Source organism: Pelecanus crispus, chromosome 4 (assembly GCF_030463565.1).
Source record: "Pelecanus crispus isolate bPelCri1 chromosome 4, bPelCri1.pri, whole genome shotgun sequence".
Classification (NCBI taxonomy): domain Eukaryota; kingdom Metazoa; phylum Chordata; class Aves; order Pelecaniformes; family Pelecanidae; genus Pelecanus; species Pelecanus crispus.
In genome coordinates, this window is record NC_134646.1 from 86,949,838 (window position 1) to 86,966,933 (window position 17,096).

General features: G+C 41.7%; 1 protein-coding gene across 1 annotated transcript in view; it reads right to left on the reverse strand.

Annotated features, from left to right (window-relative positions):
* Positions 1–17,096, reverse strand: part of ZNF638 (zinc finger protein 638) — a 57,999-nt gene that overhangs the window by 10,380 nt on the left and 30,523 nt on the right. The window contains exons 8-20 of the mRNA XM_075709882.1: positions 16,631–16,762; positions 16,206–16,264; positions 15,985–16,028; positions 14,786–14,857; positions 14,123–14,290; positions 13,950–14,021; positions 10,814–10,872; positions 9,427–9,558; positions 9,141–9,269; positions 8,763–8,804; positions 6,880–7,020; positions 5,704–5,829; positions 1,366–1,415 (exon numbers count right to left, since the gene is read on the reverse strand). Of these exons, the coding sequence (XP_075565997.1) occupies positions 1,366–1,415; positions 5,704–5,829; positions 6,880–7,020; positions 8,763–8,804; positions 9,141–9,269; positions 9,427–9,558; positions 10,814–10,872; positions 13,950–14,021; positions 14,123–14,290; positions 14,786–14,857; positions 15,985–16,028; positions 16,206–16,264; positions 16,631–16,762 (1,226 nt within the window). The remainder of the gene's footprint in view (positions 1–1,365; positions 1,416–5,703; positions 5,830–6,879; positions 7,021–8,762; positions 8,805–9,140; positions 9,270–9,426; positions 9,559–10,813; positions 10,873–13,949; positions 14,022–14,122; positions 14,291–14,785; positions 14,858–15,984; positions 16,029–16,205; positions 16,265–16,630; positions 16,763–17,096) is intronic.

Genomic DNA, 17,096 nt, shown 5'->3' on the forward strand with positions numbered 1-17,096 from the left:
GGCCCAGCTTCTGCTGCTCCATCCCTCCGCAGAAACACGCGACAAGGTCTTGCCATCTAGAACAACATTTAAGATATTTTGCTGCTTCTTGTAAAATGTAACTCAGAAGAATAACCGATCAGGTCACAAAAGCTCACAAGGAGGAAACAGTTGCCTCCGGCAAGGAGAAGGTGCGTGGCGTTATTTCTAGGGGAAAACGCCAGTTTTCCCATCTGTTCACCAGCCACAACAGGACGCTGGGCAGCGGCTGGCATTCGCGTCAGAGTCGCCTGTTTGGAATAATTACCACCACTAGCTAAAGCCCACCAGTCTGGAATCAAAAAGGTTACCTGCACGTCTGCCTGCGTGCGAGTCGGAGACCGTTTAGACACTAAAGGCTTCCAAAACTGACTAGCGCGTGAGTAGAGGGCTCATTAAATTAGGAGCGCTTAACTTTTTTGAAAGAAACAGGTTTTGGAAATATAGTAACAGTCCGTGATAGTATAATGGCGTTACTTGAAATTCAGGTTTAGGACCATTATTACACAGTTTTGGTTTTTCTTTTAATGATAAAACTTATCCAGAAATATGGATTTGAGTCACAGGTGTGTTAAGTCATATTTGTTAACAAAAACTCTTATAATGATCTATAACAAGAACTTTTATAATGATCTATCCATTTATGAAAAAACACATAATCAAGACTCTAAAACCAACAAATGGTTACTCCACAATTAGAAATTTTACTACAAGCAATGTCCGTAAAACAATTTTAAACGGAACATACCAAAACCACCATTTCCCATTTCTATAGCATCTAAACATTTTTTTAAATCAATTCAGGGACCTGCATCACAGCATGAAGTTAATGTTAATAAGTTAAACAAGGAAGTTTCAGTTTATTTTTAGCATTTGGAAACAGAAACAATAGAGCCAGGTGCTCTGACAGAGGAAAGCGCTGTAGGATGAAATAAAGCAATCACTTCATGGTTAAATACAACGAAAAATTGTCTTACCAACATGTATTTCCAAACATACTTTCCAGGACCTGTGGTAAAATCCTGGCCGTAATTAGTAAGACAGTAATAACTCCACGAACTACACAGGAAACAGCATTTCACCCCGTTTGTCCGCGTTCTTTGCAAGCCCCGGATTTCAAAGAAATCACAAACATTACAGCTCTACAGCAGTACACTACACGCCCTGCACACACAGAACACACAAAAGCTTGAAAGAAGTAACAGCAGGTAAGAGTTGATGGCTCTCGCAGCGGGCCTCTTCGTCAAGCTTAGTTAGAGAGACGGCTCAGCAATCTGCTCAGTCTTGGATATGCATTCCATGAACATAGATAAATGAAAAACACCCTTAAATACTTGAAAGGCATACCTTCCTTTGCTTAGTTCCTCTTTCTTCACTTCTTTTTTCGCAACTTCAGCCTGAAAGGCAAAAATCGGGGGTCAGTGTCTATGACTTTCAGAAGCATCAGCACAGAATTTGCATAACCCAGCTCATTAATAACACCCTGAACCCAAATTTAGGCACGTATCACCTGAAAGATCAACTGTCAGTAAATTGTTCTAAAACTGTTCCCCACAGCACATGTATTTCGCAAGGCGACGAATAAAAGCGCATGGCAGCGTAAGGGATTTTAACTAGAAGTTTGCTAGGCAGAACACGTGGCACACCACCGTTTCGTCTCGTCTTCAGAGCTGTCGTGTTCTTGAGCAGAATTAGCTTTTAGTCTGTGATTTACCTGGGGGAGAGGGACATTAAATGCAGCTGTTCCCTGACAGCACCTTCTTTCCTGTACTGGCGAGGATGCTAACAGCTGCGGAGCTCAGGGTGAACGCCGTCAGCCTGACAGGTAAGTACTACGCAGAAAACAGCGGCACGCCTTTTCGGAAGACAAATTATATTCCAAGTCAAGCATCTACAGAAATCCCAAGGCCAGTCTCTAGTCCTTCAAACCTGCTAATGTAGCACTCCCTTCTTGTAGGATGACTACGCCTTTCTGCTACGTAGAATAAACTTGTAGAATAAACGTGAGATGAAACAACGTCTTCCGAAAAAAAGACAACCGCAAACCATGCCAGCTCTGCAGCTATCGCAGTCAGTAGCGTAGGTCCAAGCAATCCAAAAAAAACTTTGAAATGAAATCTCTCCCTCTTTTCTGAAGGCATCCTACAAACTAATTTGAAGACTATCGCTATCAGAAAGAACATCAGATAAATTCAGTGCACGTACAATTCACTTTAATCTTTTATTTATGCACAAAATTTCAAAGCCTTCAGTTTTCCCTTTCTGAAAACATTTATTCCAGAGATAAGTGCCAAAAGTAATTCAAACATGTTATAATGAATTAAAAATTATTTTTTTTCCTTCAGACTAGCTTCTGAATGAAAGGCTTCTAGAGAAAACGGCTTAGGGCAAACGGAGCAACGTTCCTATGGTACCTAGGCATAAAATCCAGATTCTGGCAACGAAACCGGGAAGATGGACAAGAGCTAACAGGCTCAAAATGCAGTGAAGGACCACGGCTAGAAAAACTCAAGTTTCCCCTCTTACCAGTGTGACCAGGCATTTTTCTCTCCACCTCAGATATAGATAAAAATAAAGTGTAGGAGCGTATCTCCAAAGTACAGGTTTATTTATTTTGTGCAAAAGCTGTGACAGTCGCATTGACAAAGGCTGGAATGTCACCAGTCGCAGCCACGCTCTATGGCTCTGTATTCCAGTTGCACATCCTCCTTCACCGTCACAGGAGATTCCCCATATTTTTGTGATTTCAGCAGTTATTACGTTCAGACATCATCAGCAAAATTACAGAAACAAAACTACAGTGTGATTAACCAAGCACTTACATTACTGCTATCTGGCTGGCCAACCTCTCTCAATCAGACAAGCACCCTGTATCACCCAAAGCGTGCAGCTGGAAAGAAATATTATTTTGAAAACGGAGCGTGAATGCCATTCTTTGTTGGCACTGAACTCTGCCCTGATGAAACATTTATAGTGACAAAGGCACGTTATTCTGTTGCTACACAAGATACAGGGAACTGATAAAAAGCAGATTTGAATCACAAAGTGTTCCCACAATGCATCCTTGAGAGACATCCCTTAGGACGAGCACTTTAATGAATGATATTTTGCTTATTTTCCAGTGCTAAGGGACCTTATTACTCACATTTTCTAGACTCGAGAAGAAGCTCATAAGCCTGATGATTTGGTTATTCTCTTCAGCTACAAAGTTAGTCTAAAGAAAGATATTACTCTAAAATGCATCGGACATCGTCAAACACAACTATAATTTACGTTCTTTAAAATGATCTGAAGTTTACTATATGAACTGAAATACAAAATAAAGTGGCTCGGAATTAAAGCATATTTTGTCCTACACAAAGAGAGTCAGCGATGGGGAGAATCATCCCTGCAATGGGGAAGAAGACGGGGAGAACTCTTGGAACATCTAATCCAGGCTCTTACATCTAGCAGAAGAGAGAAGAGCACCCTACGCACCCGCGCTCACCGGATTTTAGCTACTCAGCACCTCACCTGCGGCGGGTCCCCACCCCGCACCAGCAGTGCCGAGGGACGCACGCCAGCTCACCTGAGCCCACCCCGCCGTACCCACGGTGCCACCCGCCACGCTCACCTGGAAGAGGGGCGGCGTTCCTAAGTTAAGCCAGTTCTCTGGATCAAATACGTAATTAAAGAGCATCTTCGGTGCTGTTATATTGACTCTAGGCTAGCAGAAACCTGAACGGGAGGGTCGCTCCTGATGAACAAACTGCGCCCCGTTGGCCACGAAGACTCAGAACGAGAGGGAGGGACGAGCTGGCAAGGCAGGCTGATCACCAAACCTCAAAGCGTCCCACTCGCAGGAAGGTGAAAAACTATAGCTGATTTTACGCGGGCTAGGCTCTGCACGTGCACAGTAACTGCTGATCGACTTGGAAAGGGACACAATGAATCCGCTCGGAAAAACACATCTGCCCAAATCGCATCTGGTCGGGCATCGTTGTATGGCCTAAACCATCGCAAATGCAACTATTGCTATAATAAAATATACAATATGCATATAAATATATGCTATTGCAGGAGAGCCCTGCCAGAAATGTACACCTAGAGTCTCTACTGACACAGTACGTCTTCAAAAACATGAATCCTAAACACCCTACAGCTACCCTACAGGCTTCGTAAATAAGGATGCTTTTCAATAAAGCAGAAAAAATTGACAATACAATAGAGAGCAAACTATGAAACAAGGCAACGATCAGTATGCAGCCTACTCTTAAAAAAAATTGAAATTCATTGTGATGCTCAGAGCAAATAATACCGACAGCTCTGTCAGCACGGTAAGCAGTACACATCTGGATGACTTTTCTTCCTCCCTGCTGAAGCAACAAACTGATGCCTTTGTGATCTTTAGGCATCTGCAGTTAAACTTTCCCTTGTGATGAATAAAAGTGAAGGGGGAAAAAAAAAAACAACCCTAAGATGCCCTGCCCCTCCGGGCACATCCTCTTGTTCAAATGGCATCCCAAAGTTGTGCCACTGAAAAGGAACAGCAACACACAGGGAATGAGAGCTCCAAGAATGGAATTCACATGGATAATCACTAAAAAAGAAAACACAAAACCACACCTGGGGAAAAAAAAACCCAACAAAACCAAAACAAAAACCCCAAAAAGCCCTATACGCATTTTGGTCTTAATCTCGGCCGTATACGGTTCACGTTGAACTGGGTAGTCGGTCCCTGTTCTCTCAGTTATGTATCAACTTTGAAGAACAAACGTAGCTGGAATTCAGAGGAATAAAAGTCAAGCCCCATCCCCCTACAATAAATGCAGTTTGGAAGATGTGGCAAGAGATGGAGAGTCGATCGCTGGACAAATATTAAAATCATTTTTTTGGGTAAGGACAAGAGAAAGGAACTGAAAAATGAGAATTTGAGGTCACGCAGAACTAGTGAAATACAAAATCCTCGCGTTCGAGTGCTGAGTCAACAGCGCGTTACCTCCACGCTGCGAGGGACCACGTCGGGATTTACGTTCTCCACTTTGGAAGCCAGAACACCACGAGCACGTGGCTACCGGTCGCATTTCTCGCTTAAAGCTCTTTATCTATCCAACACCACATGCGCTAAGCTCCTTCCTCTCTGGTGTTCTGCTGCTGCAGCTTGCTGTTCCTGCAGCAAAGCACCAGAACTAAACTGGGAGCTGCTCAACGCTGCGAGTCATTTCATTTGTAAGAGAGGAGATGGAAGCAGCTGCGGGCGCACAGACCAGTGCTGACCTAGCAGCTGAGTCTGGAATCAAGAGGACGAAAGCGGATGAACTGTTTAAAGATGAATAAACTCTACTAATTTCAATTAGCAATCCTTTTCTAACCAGTACTAAACAGCTGCTTTCCTCCTTTCTTCCTTTTTCTCTTCATCTTGCCTTAAGAAATACTTTTTCATCGGTGGAGATGAAAGAGATTCTATATATGTTTGTAAAATAGAGGAAGATATAAAAGACAGACAGCAACACATACTTTCACGCCTATGCCGCGTCCCCGAATGCAGACAAGTCGATCCAGTCCCCAGCTCTTGCACAGTTTTCACTCTCGCCCGCAATGGCAGCAAAAAGCGACGGAAATGCTGCCACTGGCACCATTAGCTGCCCCTCACGGCAAGGCGGTTCTAGTCCACAAAAATAACGTGTTCTTGAAAAGAAATCTTACCTCAGCAGACTCTCCATTGGGTGACAACGTACAGGTCAATGTATGCTCACCCATATTATACGGATATTGCTTCAGGAAGCTGCACATTGATCTGGCTGACTTGGGACTATCCAGCTGCAGAATTGCCTAAAAGGAGGAAAAAAAAAAAAAAGCACAAGCTTCAAATAACTGTTACTTCATCTTATTTCTGTATTGCAGAGCAAGTTTAATAAATAAAGTTGATGTAGCATGGGATATCTAGTATTCCTGAAGGGTTTCAACATCTTCACTTTAAATTAGCTATAAGCACCTTTTTTTTTTTTTTTATTAAATCCTACATTCTTGCATACGGAGAACAGGGGACTCTTCCTTCTGAGAGGCTGAAGGAAGAAATCTCTCCTGTTTGGAATTATCTTTAGCACTAAAGAACTACATCGCAGAACAGTGGAGCCTGGAGCTTCCCTACCCACAGGTGTCCAACCTTGCAGCTACAGGAAAAAAAAAAAAAAAAAAAAAAGCTTTTTTTCTTAAAAGCATCTTCACCTGTTTTATGGTTTATTAGCAGCTGCACACTTAAAACAGCTCATCATAACGGGAGCGCAACTGCATTTTAATCGTTACAATATACATGTACACACAGCGACTTTAATCTAGTTCATAAAATAAAAATCCAATGTTAAGTGCAAAACCAGCGGCATTAAAAATTAAAATACCAAAATTTAAAAAAAGAAAATTGAAAATCAAGTCACTAGATTTTGAAGTGTCCCAAAACAAAAAGTAATTTCAGCAATTCTGACATTTTTGCTTCTCATATCAAAATAAATTTTTTTGCCATTTCCTACAAAATGGGAACTTATTTTCCCCCCACTTACACCTCTAATGTCAAAGGTTAACAATTTTTCCAGCTGTTTGGGAAAACTTTACTTTCAGTGCTTACCAAACCGGTCTTGTATTGTTCCAGGCTAGGTAACAGCCAAAAGTTTGGTTGGTTGGTTTTGTTTTTTTCCTTTCCCACTGCCCCCAGCAAATATGATGAACTATTTTGTTGTTCAGGATGAGTGGGAGAGAGTCAGAAACTTTGATCTCTCATTAGCAGAACATTCTTGGTACTGGGAGATACTTTTTTTTTTTTTTTTTAATTTTTGTTTCCCTAACATGGTACTTTGCACCACAGGAAAAAAAAAAAAAAAAATTTACCTTGTTTTTATTCTTCAGTACAACATAATGATCTACTTTCCCAAATCGAAGTCCTACACAAACTACTTCAAGTTCTCTGTATCCGTCATCTGGCAAGTTCCCAAGATGCACAAACTGATTATGTATCGTTTCAGTATTTACCTAAAGAAAAGCAATGACAAAACTTGCTTTAACTTTGTGACGCGCTTTATTAGCAACTACTGACCTAGGTTAGAAAAGCCCCACAGAAAGCTTCTGTATCACTCGGATCTTACTGAAAAATCGCGTTCACACACATCCAGTGTTCACATTTTCAGATTCACACCAGATTTTCCAGTTTTCTGTGCAGTACCTCAGAAGAACCAGCTAAGAACAACAAACTTAAGAGGATCGAGTTGAGTGTTTTATTTTAAATTACCTTTTTTTTTTTTAAAAAAGTACGAAAAGTCTCTTCAAGAACACTGCAAAATATAGCTGAAGTGTGAATAAAATTTGGTCTTTTGCAAAGCAGGCACTACCTAGTCTGATTATAAATTGGCCAAGGCATAGAAACCGATCCGAAAGACTCCGATCCTGGTTTTTAAGTTGGAGTTTGGTTTACTTGATCAGTCTGTAATAACATAAGGATGCTTGGTCAAATATCATTTCTTGTGTTTCTCAATTTTCAACCGGAGTCGTCACCACCACCATAGGGACAGGCTATCCCGGAGACCCGTCACTCTCATCTGACCAGGAGGGATTCCGGTGCAGAACGTACGGGTGGGCTGACAGCAAACGGGAAACGCAGCGCCAGCAGAACCACAGACTGAAGCCTAGCACCAAATATTTTGTGCGGTAACAAAGGGAAGGGTCCTGGGACACAAAGTCCAAAGGTACTCGTGGACTTCGGAAACCTTAAACAAGTCTTATCTTTAAATACTCGAAAGCTGCGTGTCTTTTAGAAACACAATGCTCACTCCCAACAAGGAAGAGATTCCTCCCGCCCCGGTCTGTTATGTCTTTATTCCATTATTTGTGACTTTATCAGGAACAGAAAATAAATATTCCACCACAAGCAGACCAGAAGCATAAGCAGGGGTTAACGCGTCTTAGTGCCAAGCAACGATCATGAGGAGAAAGCAGATATCCCCCAGGCACATTTGCAACTGAAAATTCAAGCCTCTGGGGGTTTCTTGGAAAGTGATTTATTGCTGGCAGGGCTCCTGGCAATACGCTTTTTAAACAAATTACCTTCTGACGCTGCTGTTCTTAAAGTCACTCTTGTGAAGTTCTTGTGCTTAAGCCCAGAGCCACATTCAGACCCAACGACTGACCCTCTATCAAGAACATCCTGAAAACATTTTTCACAGAAGCAAGACGTAAAAGCTAGAATTTATTAACCTCTGCCTACCCACAACTGCGTAACAATCAGTGCAATGCGTACATCAGTTGCCAGCTTGCACTGGGTGCAGCGAAGGAACGGGAGGGACAAGGGCGATGCGCTACACTGAACAAAGCACAGCGGTAGTTTTTCTAGTTAAACCGAAATATCTGTCTATAAAGCCCACCGGGAAAGCGGGTGGCATTATATACAGGCAAACACCGCCTGTTCTCCAAGCTATAGCGGTCAGCAGCTTGGTGTTAGAACACGAGAAAAACATAACAGAAGGAGGGGGTCTCAAAGGATTCCTATTAAATTTTTAATTCCTTGCACTCCATGCACCATGGAGCTAAACTGAGTGAACGTTTACCCATTCTATTCCCTGCTCATTCGTCCATAAAAACATGTATAAACATTTAATTCAAGAGGAAGCTTAGATAACAATTCAATTAGCTAATATTTCAGTATGAAGGAAACTAATTTCCTTTCAAAGTAACTTACTTCGATAACATGTGGAAGAAAAGTTAGATTGTTATCAACTTACCTTCGGGTCAGAATCTTTAATTATAGCAGTAAATATTGCTTCCTTTTAAAAAAAAAAGAGAAAAAAGACATTATAAGATTTGAACTGTAAAATACAGCTTCACTAGCAGCAGCTAACTGGCAGTCACTAACCCCCAACAACTTTTTAGTTGCTGCTTTATTAATAAAATCAACAGCATCAGCACTTCTGACATCTGCACTATTGTCCTATCAGAAGACTGGGACCCAAAAAGACGTTTAAGACAATCAGTCCTCAGTAGGACACACTGTCAGAATGTATAAACCAGGCAGTGTATAAAAGTCAGCTTAAATACAAAATCCTGCCCTGTATTGAAATGTTATCAGGCATCCTAGAATTTCAATATATTTTATTACTTACTTCATCTTTGATGGTCTTATACTGAGGCACCATGTTGATGCAGAGCTGATTTCCATCCAGTGACATTGGAAAGCAGGTGTAAAATTTAACCATGGAATCCGCAGATTTTCTGTTTATTTCAAGATATGCCTTTTAAAATAAAGAAAACAAATCTTTTTTTAAATTGTAATTTATCAAAAGCATCTCGCATCAATGCTTGCCACACTACGTTGTCACATTTGCATTTGCTAAAAACGCATTTGCAGCTTCTCTAGGTAGAAACACTACTAAATACCAATTGGAATACCTTTTTATGAGATGATAAAATCAGCACATCCCTCAGTCCTCCAAATGGCTTCGCTAGGTTGGAAACTTCCTCAACAGAATATCCTTTCTCAGGCAAGTTTGAAATAAGAACCACACATGTATCATCAAGTTCCTGTAATCAAACAAAAGTATTACTGAGATTTCTTCAACTCTAAATCAAAACCGCTGTATTACTGAATGGAGCATTTATTTTTACTATGCAAAACCACCATTAAACTGAATGAAGCACTTGCTTAAAAGCAGGTTATAATACTTACAATTACATCACAGGTCATTTAATCCTTTTTAGGATTTAGTAGCAAAGCATATTAAACTTTTTTTTTAACACTTTTTCTCTATGTCACGTAATCACCTTAATTACTGCTTAATCGTGGATGTGTCTACATCTAAGCTAATTCTGCACAATCCTTAGGTTGTCTCACGCTACCCCATTGAAAATTCAAACCAAACCAAAAGCCCCTATAACTGCGCCACTACTTTATCTCCACGACATGCCCACACATCAAATACTGCAGGGCTGTACGTGCAAACACGGCATCTAACGAGAAGAAACGCACAGGAGGGCAAGAGGTGATCAGAGCACAAAGGAGTTTTGGTGTACCCAACAAACCCGAGGAAAAAATGAAAAAGCCAAAGAGTGAAACGGTAGAGTCTATCTGTCCTGGTTTCGGCTGGGATAGAGTTAATTTTCTTCCTAGTAGCAGGCAGAGTGCTGTGTTTTGGATTTAGTATGAGAAGAATGTTGATAACACGCTGATGTTTGAGTTGTCGCTCAGCACTGCTTATGCCAGTCAAGGACTTTTCAGCTTCCCATGCTCTGCCAGGGGCACAAGAAGCTGGGAGGGGGCACAGCCAGGAGAGCTGACCCAAACTGCCCCAAGGGCCGTTCCATACCATACGGCGTCATGGGCAGTATAGAAACTGGGGGGGTTGGCCGGGGAGCTGCGATCGCTGCTCGGGAACTGGCTGGGCATCGGTTGGCGGGTGGGGAGCAATTGCATTGGCCATCACTTGCTTTGGATATTACTATCGTTATCATTATTATACTGTTATTATTGTCATTACTATTTTACTTTATTTCAATTATTAAACTGTTCTTATCTCAGCCCAGGAGTGTTTCTCACTCTTACTCCTCCAATTCTCTCCCCCATCCCATCGGGGCAGGGGGAGTGAGCGAGCGGCTGCGTGGTGCTGAGTTGCTGGCTGGTGCTAAACCATGACACTATCAAATCACAAACAGCAAGGACAAAAGAAACTATTTGCTATTTCTCGCAAAGAAATTAACTGGCAGAGGATTTAAATTGGAGGTTTTCAGACAGCACACTTGGAAATGGCACCAAGCACATACTTAGGACCTCTGGACTGACCTTGCCAGCTGCTTCAGTTGACTCTTCGCTCTTTGTAGTCGCTATCGTAGCGTCAAAAAAAAAAAAAAAAAAAAAAAAAAAAAACCAAAAAAAAGAAAAAAAAGTTGAGGTAGTTTAGTAGTTCGGCAGAGTTCTTTAAATACTGCAGAGCTTTAAGAACTTCTTGCATTACATTTTATCACCGTCATTGTGAAAAATGAAATATTCCTTCATTAAACTTACAGAGACAAATGACATTGGTGAGACACATACAGTGTTGTTATATAAATGCTTCCAGAAAGAATGGTTTTAAGTAAGTAAGTAAGGGATAAAAGAAATTAATTAAAATCCCTTAATTAACCTGCAAGCACTTCGCTGACATTAAGGCCGTATCAGCTGAACAATCACAACCACAAGACTTGGAGAGCACACTAGGACTATGTAGGTACCTAGCATGTGTCCACACAATCTTTCTTTTTCTTTCTTTTTTCTGGGAAAAGTCCACAGGGATATGCGAGAGGCTCAGAAAAATACAGAAGGCAGCAAACAGGAAAAGAGCAATCATACGGGACAGGCAAGTGCAGGTAAAGGAGAATCACTTCTACTGTAAAATGTTTGTATCTACCTGACAGGTTCGGCAGCTACAACCTTGCCACATCTCCACTATCACATGCACAGTAACTGAGAATTAATCTACACTTCAGCTGTGTTTAAACCAAAGTCTGTTATTAATTAGTCTGTTATTGATACAGCTGTATCAGCTGAACCTTCACAAGTCACCTTGTAGTGAGGTGGGTGTTGGGCTCTTCTCCCAAGGAACAAGCGATAGGACAAGAGGAAATGGCCTCAAGCTGCGTCAGGGGAGGTTTAGGTTGGATATTGGGAGAAATTTCTTCACGGAAAGGGTGGTCAAGCACTGGAACAGGCTGCCCAGAGAGGTGGGGGAGTCCCCATCCCTGGAGGGGTTCAACAAACGGGCAGAGGTGGCACTTGGGGACATGGTTTAGTGGGCATGGGGGTGTTGGATTGATGGTTGGACTGATGATCTTAGAGATCCTTTCCAACCTTAATGATTCCTGGTTTTTACTTTCATTAAAAAAATAATCCAGCCACCAAGCCAGGAAATATGAAATTCCGACTCTCCCCTTAATGGGTTTAGCGGTGGACTTGGCAGTGTCAGGTTAATGGTTGGACTGGGTGATCTTAAAGGTCTTTTCCAACCTAAATGATTCCATGATTCTATCCTAAGTCCATGGTGCCTGATGGGATTCATCCCAGAGTTCTGAAGGAGGTGGTGGATCTTACGGCAGGACCCCTCTCGATCATCTACCAAAGCTCTTGGGAGCCTGGGGAGGTCCCGGCTGACTGGAAGCTGGCCAACGTTATTCCCATCTACAAAAAGGGCGTGAGGGAAGACCCAGGGAACTACAGACCTGTGAGACCTCAGTTCCTGGAAAAATGATGGATAAAATCATACCGGGTACCATTGAAAGGCATTTAAAGAATAATGCAGTCATCAGGCACAGTCAACATGGGTTCACAAAGGGCAAGTCCCGTTTAACAAATTTGGTGTCATTCTACGATAAGGTCACCCACCCAGTGGATGAAGGGAAGGCGGTGGATGTAGTTTTTCTGGATTTTAGTAAGGTTTTTGATACTGTCCCTCACAGCATCCTTCTGGACAAGTTGCCCAGCTGTGGGATGAGCGGGTTCACGGTGCACTGGGTGAAGAACCGGCTGGCCGGCCGGGCTCAAAGGGCTGCAGCAAAAGGGGCTACGTCTGGCTGGGGACCAGTCACCAGCGGTGTTCCTCAGGGCTCGATCCTAGGGCCAGTGCTGTTCAACGTATTTAGCAACGATCTGGATGCAGGAGTTGAATGCACCATGAGCAAGTTTGCTGATGATACCAAGCCGGGAGGTGCTGTTGACTCTCTCAAGGGACAGGAGGCCTTGCAGAGGGATCTGGACAGATTGGAGCACTAGGCTAGGATTAATGGGTTGAAATTTAACCAAGTCGAAATGCTGGATTCTGCACCAAGGATGGAGTAACGCCACGCACGAGTACAAATTGGGAGAGGAGTGGCTGGAGAGCAGCCCTGCGGAAACGGACCTGGGGGTGCTGGGCGACAGCAGGCTCAGTAGGAGCAAAAGTAGGATGCAAAACACATCCCGGGGTGCATCAATCACGGCGTGACCAGGCGGTCAAGAGAGGGGATCATCCCGCCGTATTCAGCATTGGTGCGGCCTCACCTTGAGTGCTGTGTGCAGTTCTGGGCCCCACAATTTAAGGATGTTCAGGTCCTTGAACGCATCCAGAGGAGGGCAACAAAGCTGGTGACAGGGCTGGAAGGAATGTCCTCTGAGGAGCAGCTGAGGACTTTGGGTTTGTCTAGTTTGGAGAAAAGGAGGCTGAGGGGAATCTCACTGCGCTCTGCAGCTTCCTGAGGCGGGGACACAGAGGTGCTGATCCCTCTCCCTGGGATCCAGTGATAGGATGTGTGGGAATGGTTCGAAGCCGCGCCACGGGAGGTTTAGGCTGGACATTAGGAAACGTTTCTTTACCGAGAGGGCGGTCAAACCCTGGAACAGGCTTCCTAGAGAGGTGGTCGGTGCCCCAAAGCCTGTCAGTGGTTAAGAGGCATTTGGACAATGCCCTTAATACCATGCTTTAACTTTTGGTCAGCCCTGAGTCGGTCAGGTAGTCGGACTAGATGACTGTTGTAGGTCCTTTCCAACTGAAATAGTCTATTTTAATCAGTTATGAAATATGGGGAAAATAGCACCTATTTAACCAGCTCTAGCAGGCAATGGAAAGCACTGAGATTAAAAGAATTAGTGGTGGAGCTGCAAACAGAACATACAGAAAGCCTGAATCCTTTGCTCTGATGAGCTCTAAATGCAAGTCCCCAAGTCACACTGAAAAATCTAGGTAAAAATATTATGTCCACTGAAAGATGTAAATCTTGGGTGGTTTTAGCCACTTCAGTCATCACGATGAACTGTTGTTTAATTTTTCAGTCAGTGAACCTATTTTAACAGATTTTCTTTTCTGATACCCAGTGTCATGTTAATTTCCTGGCCTCAAAAGCATTCTCATTTAGTTCACAGAGAGGTTTAGGACAGCAATGAGAAAAACCCTTGTCAGTTTGCAATTTACCTTGATCAATTAAAGCTTCATGAAACTCATCCAAGTCCAACGCCGCCACATGAGGCATCTGCGCAAGTTTCTCTAAAAAATAAATACATTCGAGAAGACATCACAATGTTAAACTTCATCTAACTTACAACTAGCGAAGTAACCTGAAAATGACATTATTGTATCAGAATTACCTAGTACAGGTGCAGGATTAGTCACGACTTTGGACTGAGTCTCTCCTGTCTTCACAGGCTCTGTAACTCTGTCCCCTTCTGGAACGTTCTTTGGGTCTGACAGCTTCGTTTCCCCAGCTTCCATTTCAGCTTCTGTTGGGATCTGAAGGTCTTCATCTATAGATTTTGCTGGTAGGTAACAGCAGAAAAAAGCATTCTTCAGTTCAATATATTAAACTAAGCGATTTGCAAAACAAGAATGAACTACACTGTAAATTCTTCTGCCAGATTTTTTGTGCCGGATATTCAGAGGCCTCCTATCACTGAAATTCCCGCTCCTCATTACAAACGGGCACAAAAGGTACATACAGGAAAAGCTTTGCCAAACAAGTGTATGGCTGCGGTTACGCAAAAGGCTCCACTTCTCCAAACTCATCTCCTTTCCCTGGTTCTTTGCTGTTCTAGATCTACAAACAGCGCTACTTATCGCTGCGCTAGCCAAGTCACAAGGAGCAAGAAGGGTGCTTGCCTATCCAACAATCTACTGGCAAGCCCAGGAAAAGGTGTGCAAAGCTTGGACTCGCTACCTTAAATATCTGCCCTGGAAAGGGAGGTGGGTAGAGGGTCAGAAAAGCACCTGCCTGTGTTTTCCAAGTAAAAAGTAAAAGTTCTCATTTGTCTTACCTGCAGTATTTGAAGTTTTCTTGATTTTACTATCTCCTGCCATTGTCGATTTCTTAGTCTTTTCTTTTTTACCTACGTAAAATACCCAAAACCAAGGAAGTCAGTAGAAATGCTTATTTCATAAGCCTTACATTTGTGAAGTAAGAGTATAAAAACGCATACAAAAATAGTTTAATCTGCAAAAATTCAAGTGATATGACCCAAAAAAACCCAAAACCTAAGTTAATTCCAACAAACTACCGAATGAAAGCCATGAAGTAGAGTATCTTATGTGAATTTGTTTAGGATTCTGGTAAGAAAACCTTGCTCCCGCAGAGAACTTGTGTTCTCTTTCTCTTAAATGACTGCAAACAATTCCCGGTTTCCACCTACAAGACAGCTGTGAAACACAGTTACATGAATCTTAATTCCATTCTAGAAACTGGATTCAGAAGTGGCCATGCTGAGGAATGAACCAAGACCAATATATCTTTAAAAAGCACAATCTCCTATCAAAATAATGTCTGGTCCCTAACTTTGCTCAGAAAAATTGTTCATGAAAGCCAATAAAACAAGCAACAAAAAAATGATATGGCTGTTATTTCCAGTGTCTTAATAATACCAAGTTTTTGTAAAGTTTTGTTGGCTTTTGATGTATTTACGGCAGTTTGTCCTGTTTTCACTGAAGTACTAAAGGGAAAAAAAAAAATTCTTCTCTAACAGCATGACATACAAGTTTTTCTGCCAGACCAAGTAATAAGAATAATTGAAATAATTTCTGTGAGGATCAATAGAAGACCGGGGCAGAAATTTAAAAGCATTTGGAACATACCAGGAACGTAAGACACCGGGAAGCACTAGCACTAACCGCGAAAGAGCGTGTTAAACACATTATACATTAGGCTTAAAGTCAACTTGAAGAATCACACAAAGTCCCTCACTTGTCTCCAACAGGTGGGGCAAACGTTTAAAATTATGGAGTATAAGCACAGGTCAAGGTGGCGGGTTTTTATTGCTACTTGAAGGTTGGTTTTTGTGGTTTTTTTCAAAAGAAAGAAAGATAGGATCGCATGAAAAGGAAGACATTTGAAAGTATAAGCCAGACGTTTTCTTGTAGCGCTCAACTTGCTTTCAGTCACTCTTATGAAAAGCACTCGCATAAAAACAAAGAAATGGGGACAAAGAGGGTATCATCAGATAAAAGGTAACCAAAACCTCACCTGTAATGGATTTAGTTGTCTTACTCGTGGTGTTCTGATCTTTTCTATTATGAGAAAAAAAAAATTTAAAAAAAAAAAATCAGTTTTAAAGACAATTAAAGAATATTAAAACAGCCAAAGAAGCTCAAAAACAGTAAAACACAAGAAACCAAACAGACAGAAACCCATCTTGGTTTCCAATCATTATAACTAACTCTAATGCATGCAATTGCAACACTTACTTTGTGCTTGGTGTGACTTTTTTAACATTCTGAGCCCGTTTTTTTATAGTCATTTTGGCCTGGAAGGGACAGAAAGAAAAATTTTTACTGCATCAGTTATACTTTATTTATAAATGTATACAAATACAAATATGAAATAGTATTAATAATTGTTAATAGTAATTAAGTATATACATTAATATAGGTTGTATCTTTCACTGTTTGTTAAACTGATACTATTCACAAATACCAAATTTAACCAAGAAAATTGGAAAACTGGAATTAGGAAGTGCATTTGCCTGTTTATTTTAGACTGCTGTTTATGAAAAGGAAATGAAAAATATGTTAAAACTACTAAATCTACTTTTTCTGGAGAACATCAAGTTTTGGAGGAAAACGCCAAGCTACCGACGAAGTATCAGGCTGTGCGCTACCAGGCTGCTTACCTGGCCAGGAGACACTTTTGGCTTTTCTGCTACACTTATTTTCACCCGCTTCCCATTTACCAGCACTGGCACAGTTTCACCGTATTTCACAGCTGCTATCACGGCTTCTTTGTAGTTCATTTCCAGGAAGGCCTAAAATAAATGGCACTTCAGTCTTTGTTTGTATTACAGGCACAAGATATAATTCAACTGCAATTTTTCCTTAAGAAATCTGCTCAGGACAGAACTGCGTGTACTTCTCTAAGTTCATGTGGAGTTCGAGGAAAAAGTCTGGACTTCAGTATTATACAAAAAGCATCCTACTTCCTCCAACATTTAAGACTTAGGTAGCAAGTTTTTATAAAGTTAAGATTCCCAGCTATTCCAAGATTACGTATGTGATCTTTAATGACAAACTGTTCAGGAAGCCTTATCCTACATCCAGCTGAGGATCCAAATATTACACTTTTTCATTGCTTGACAGCTT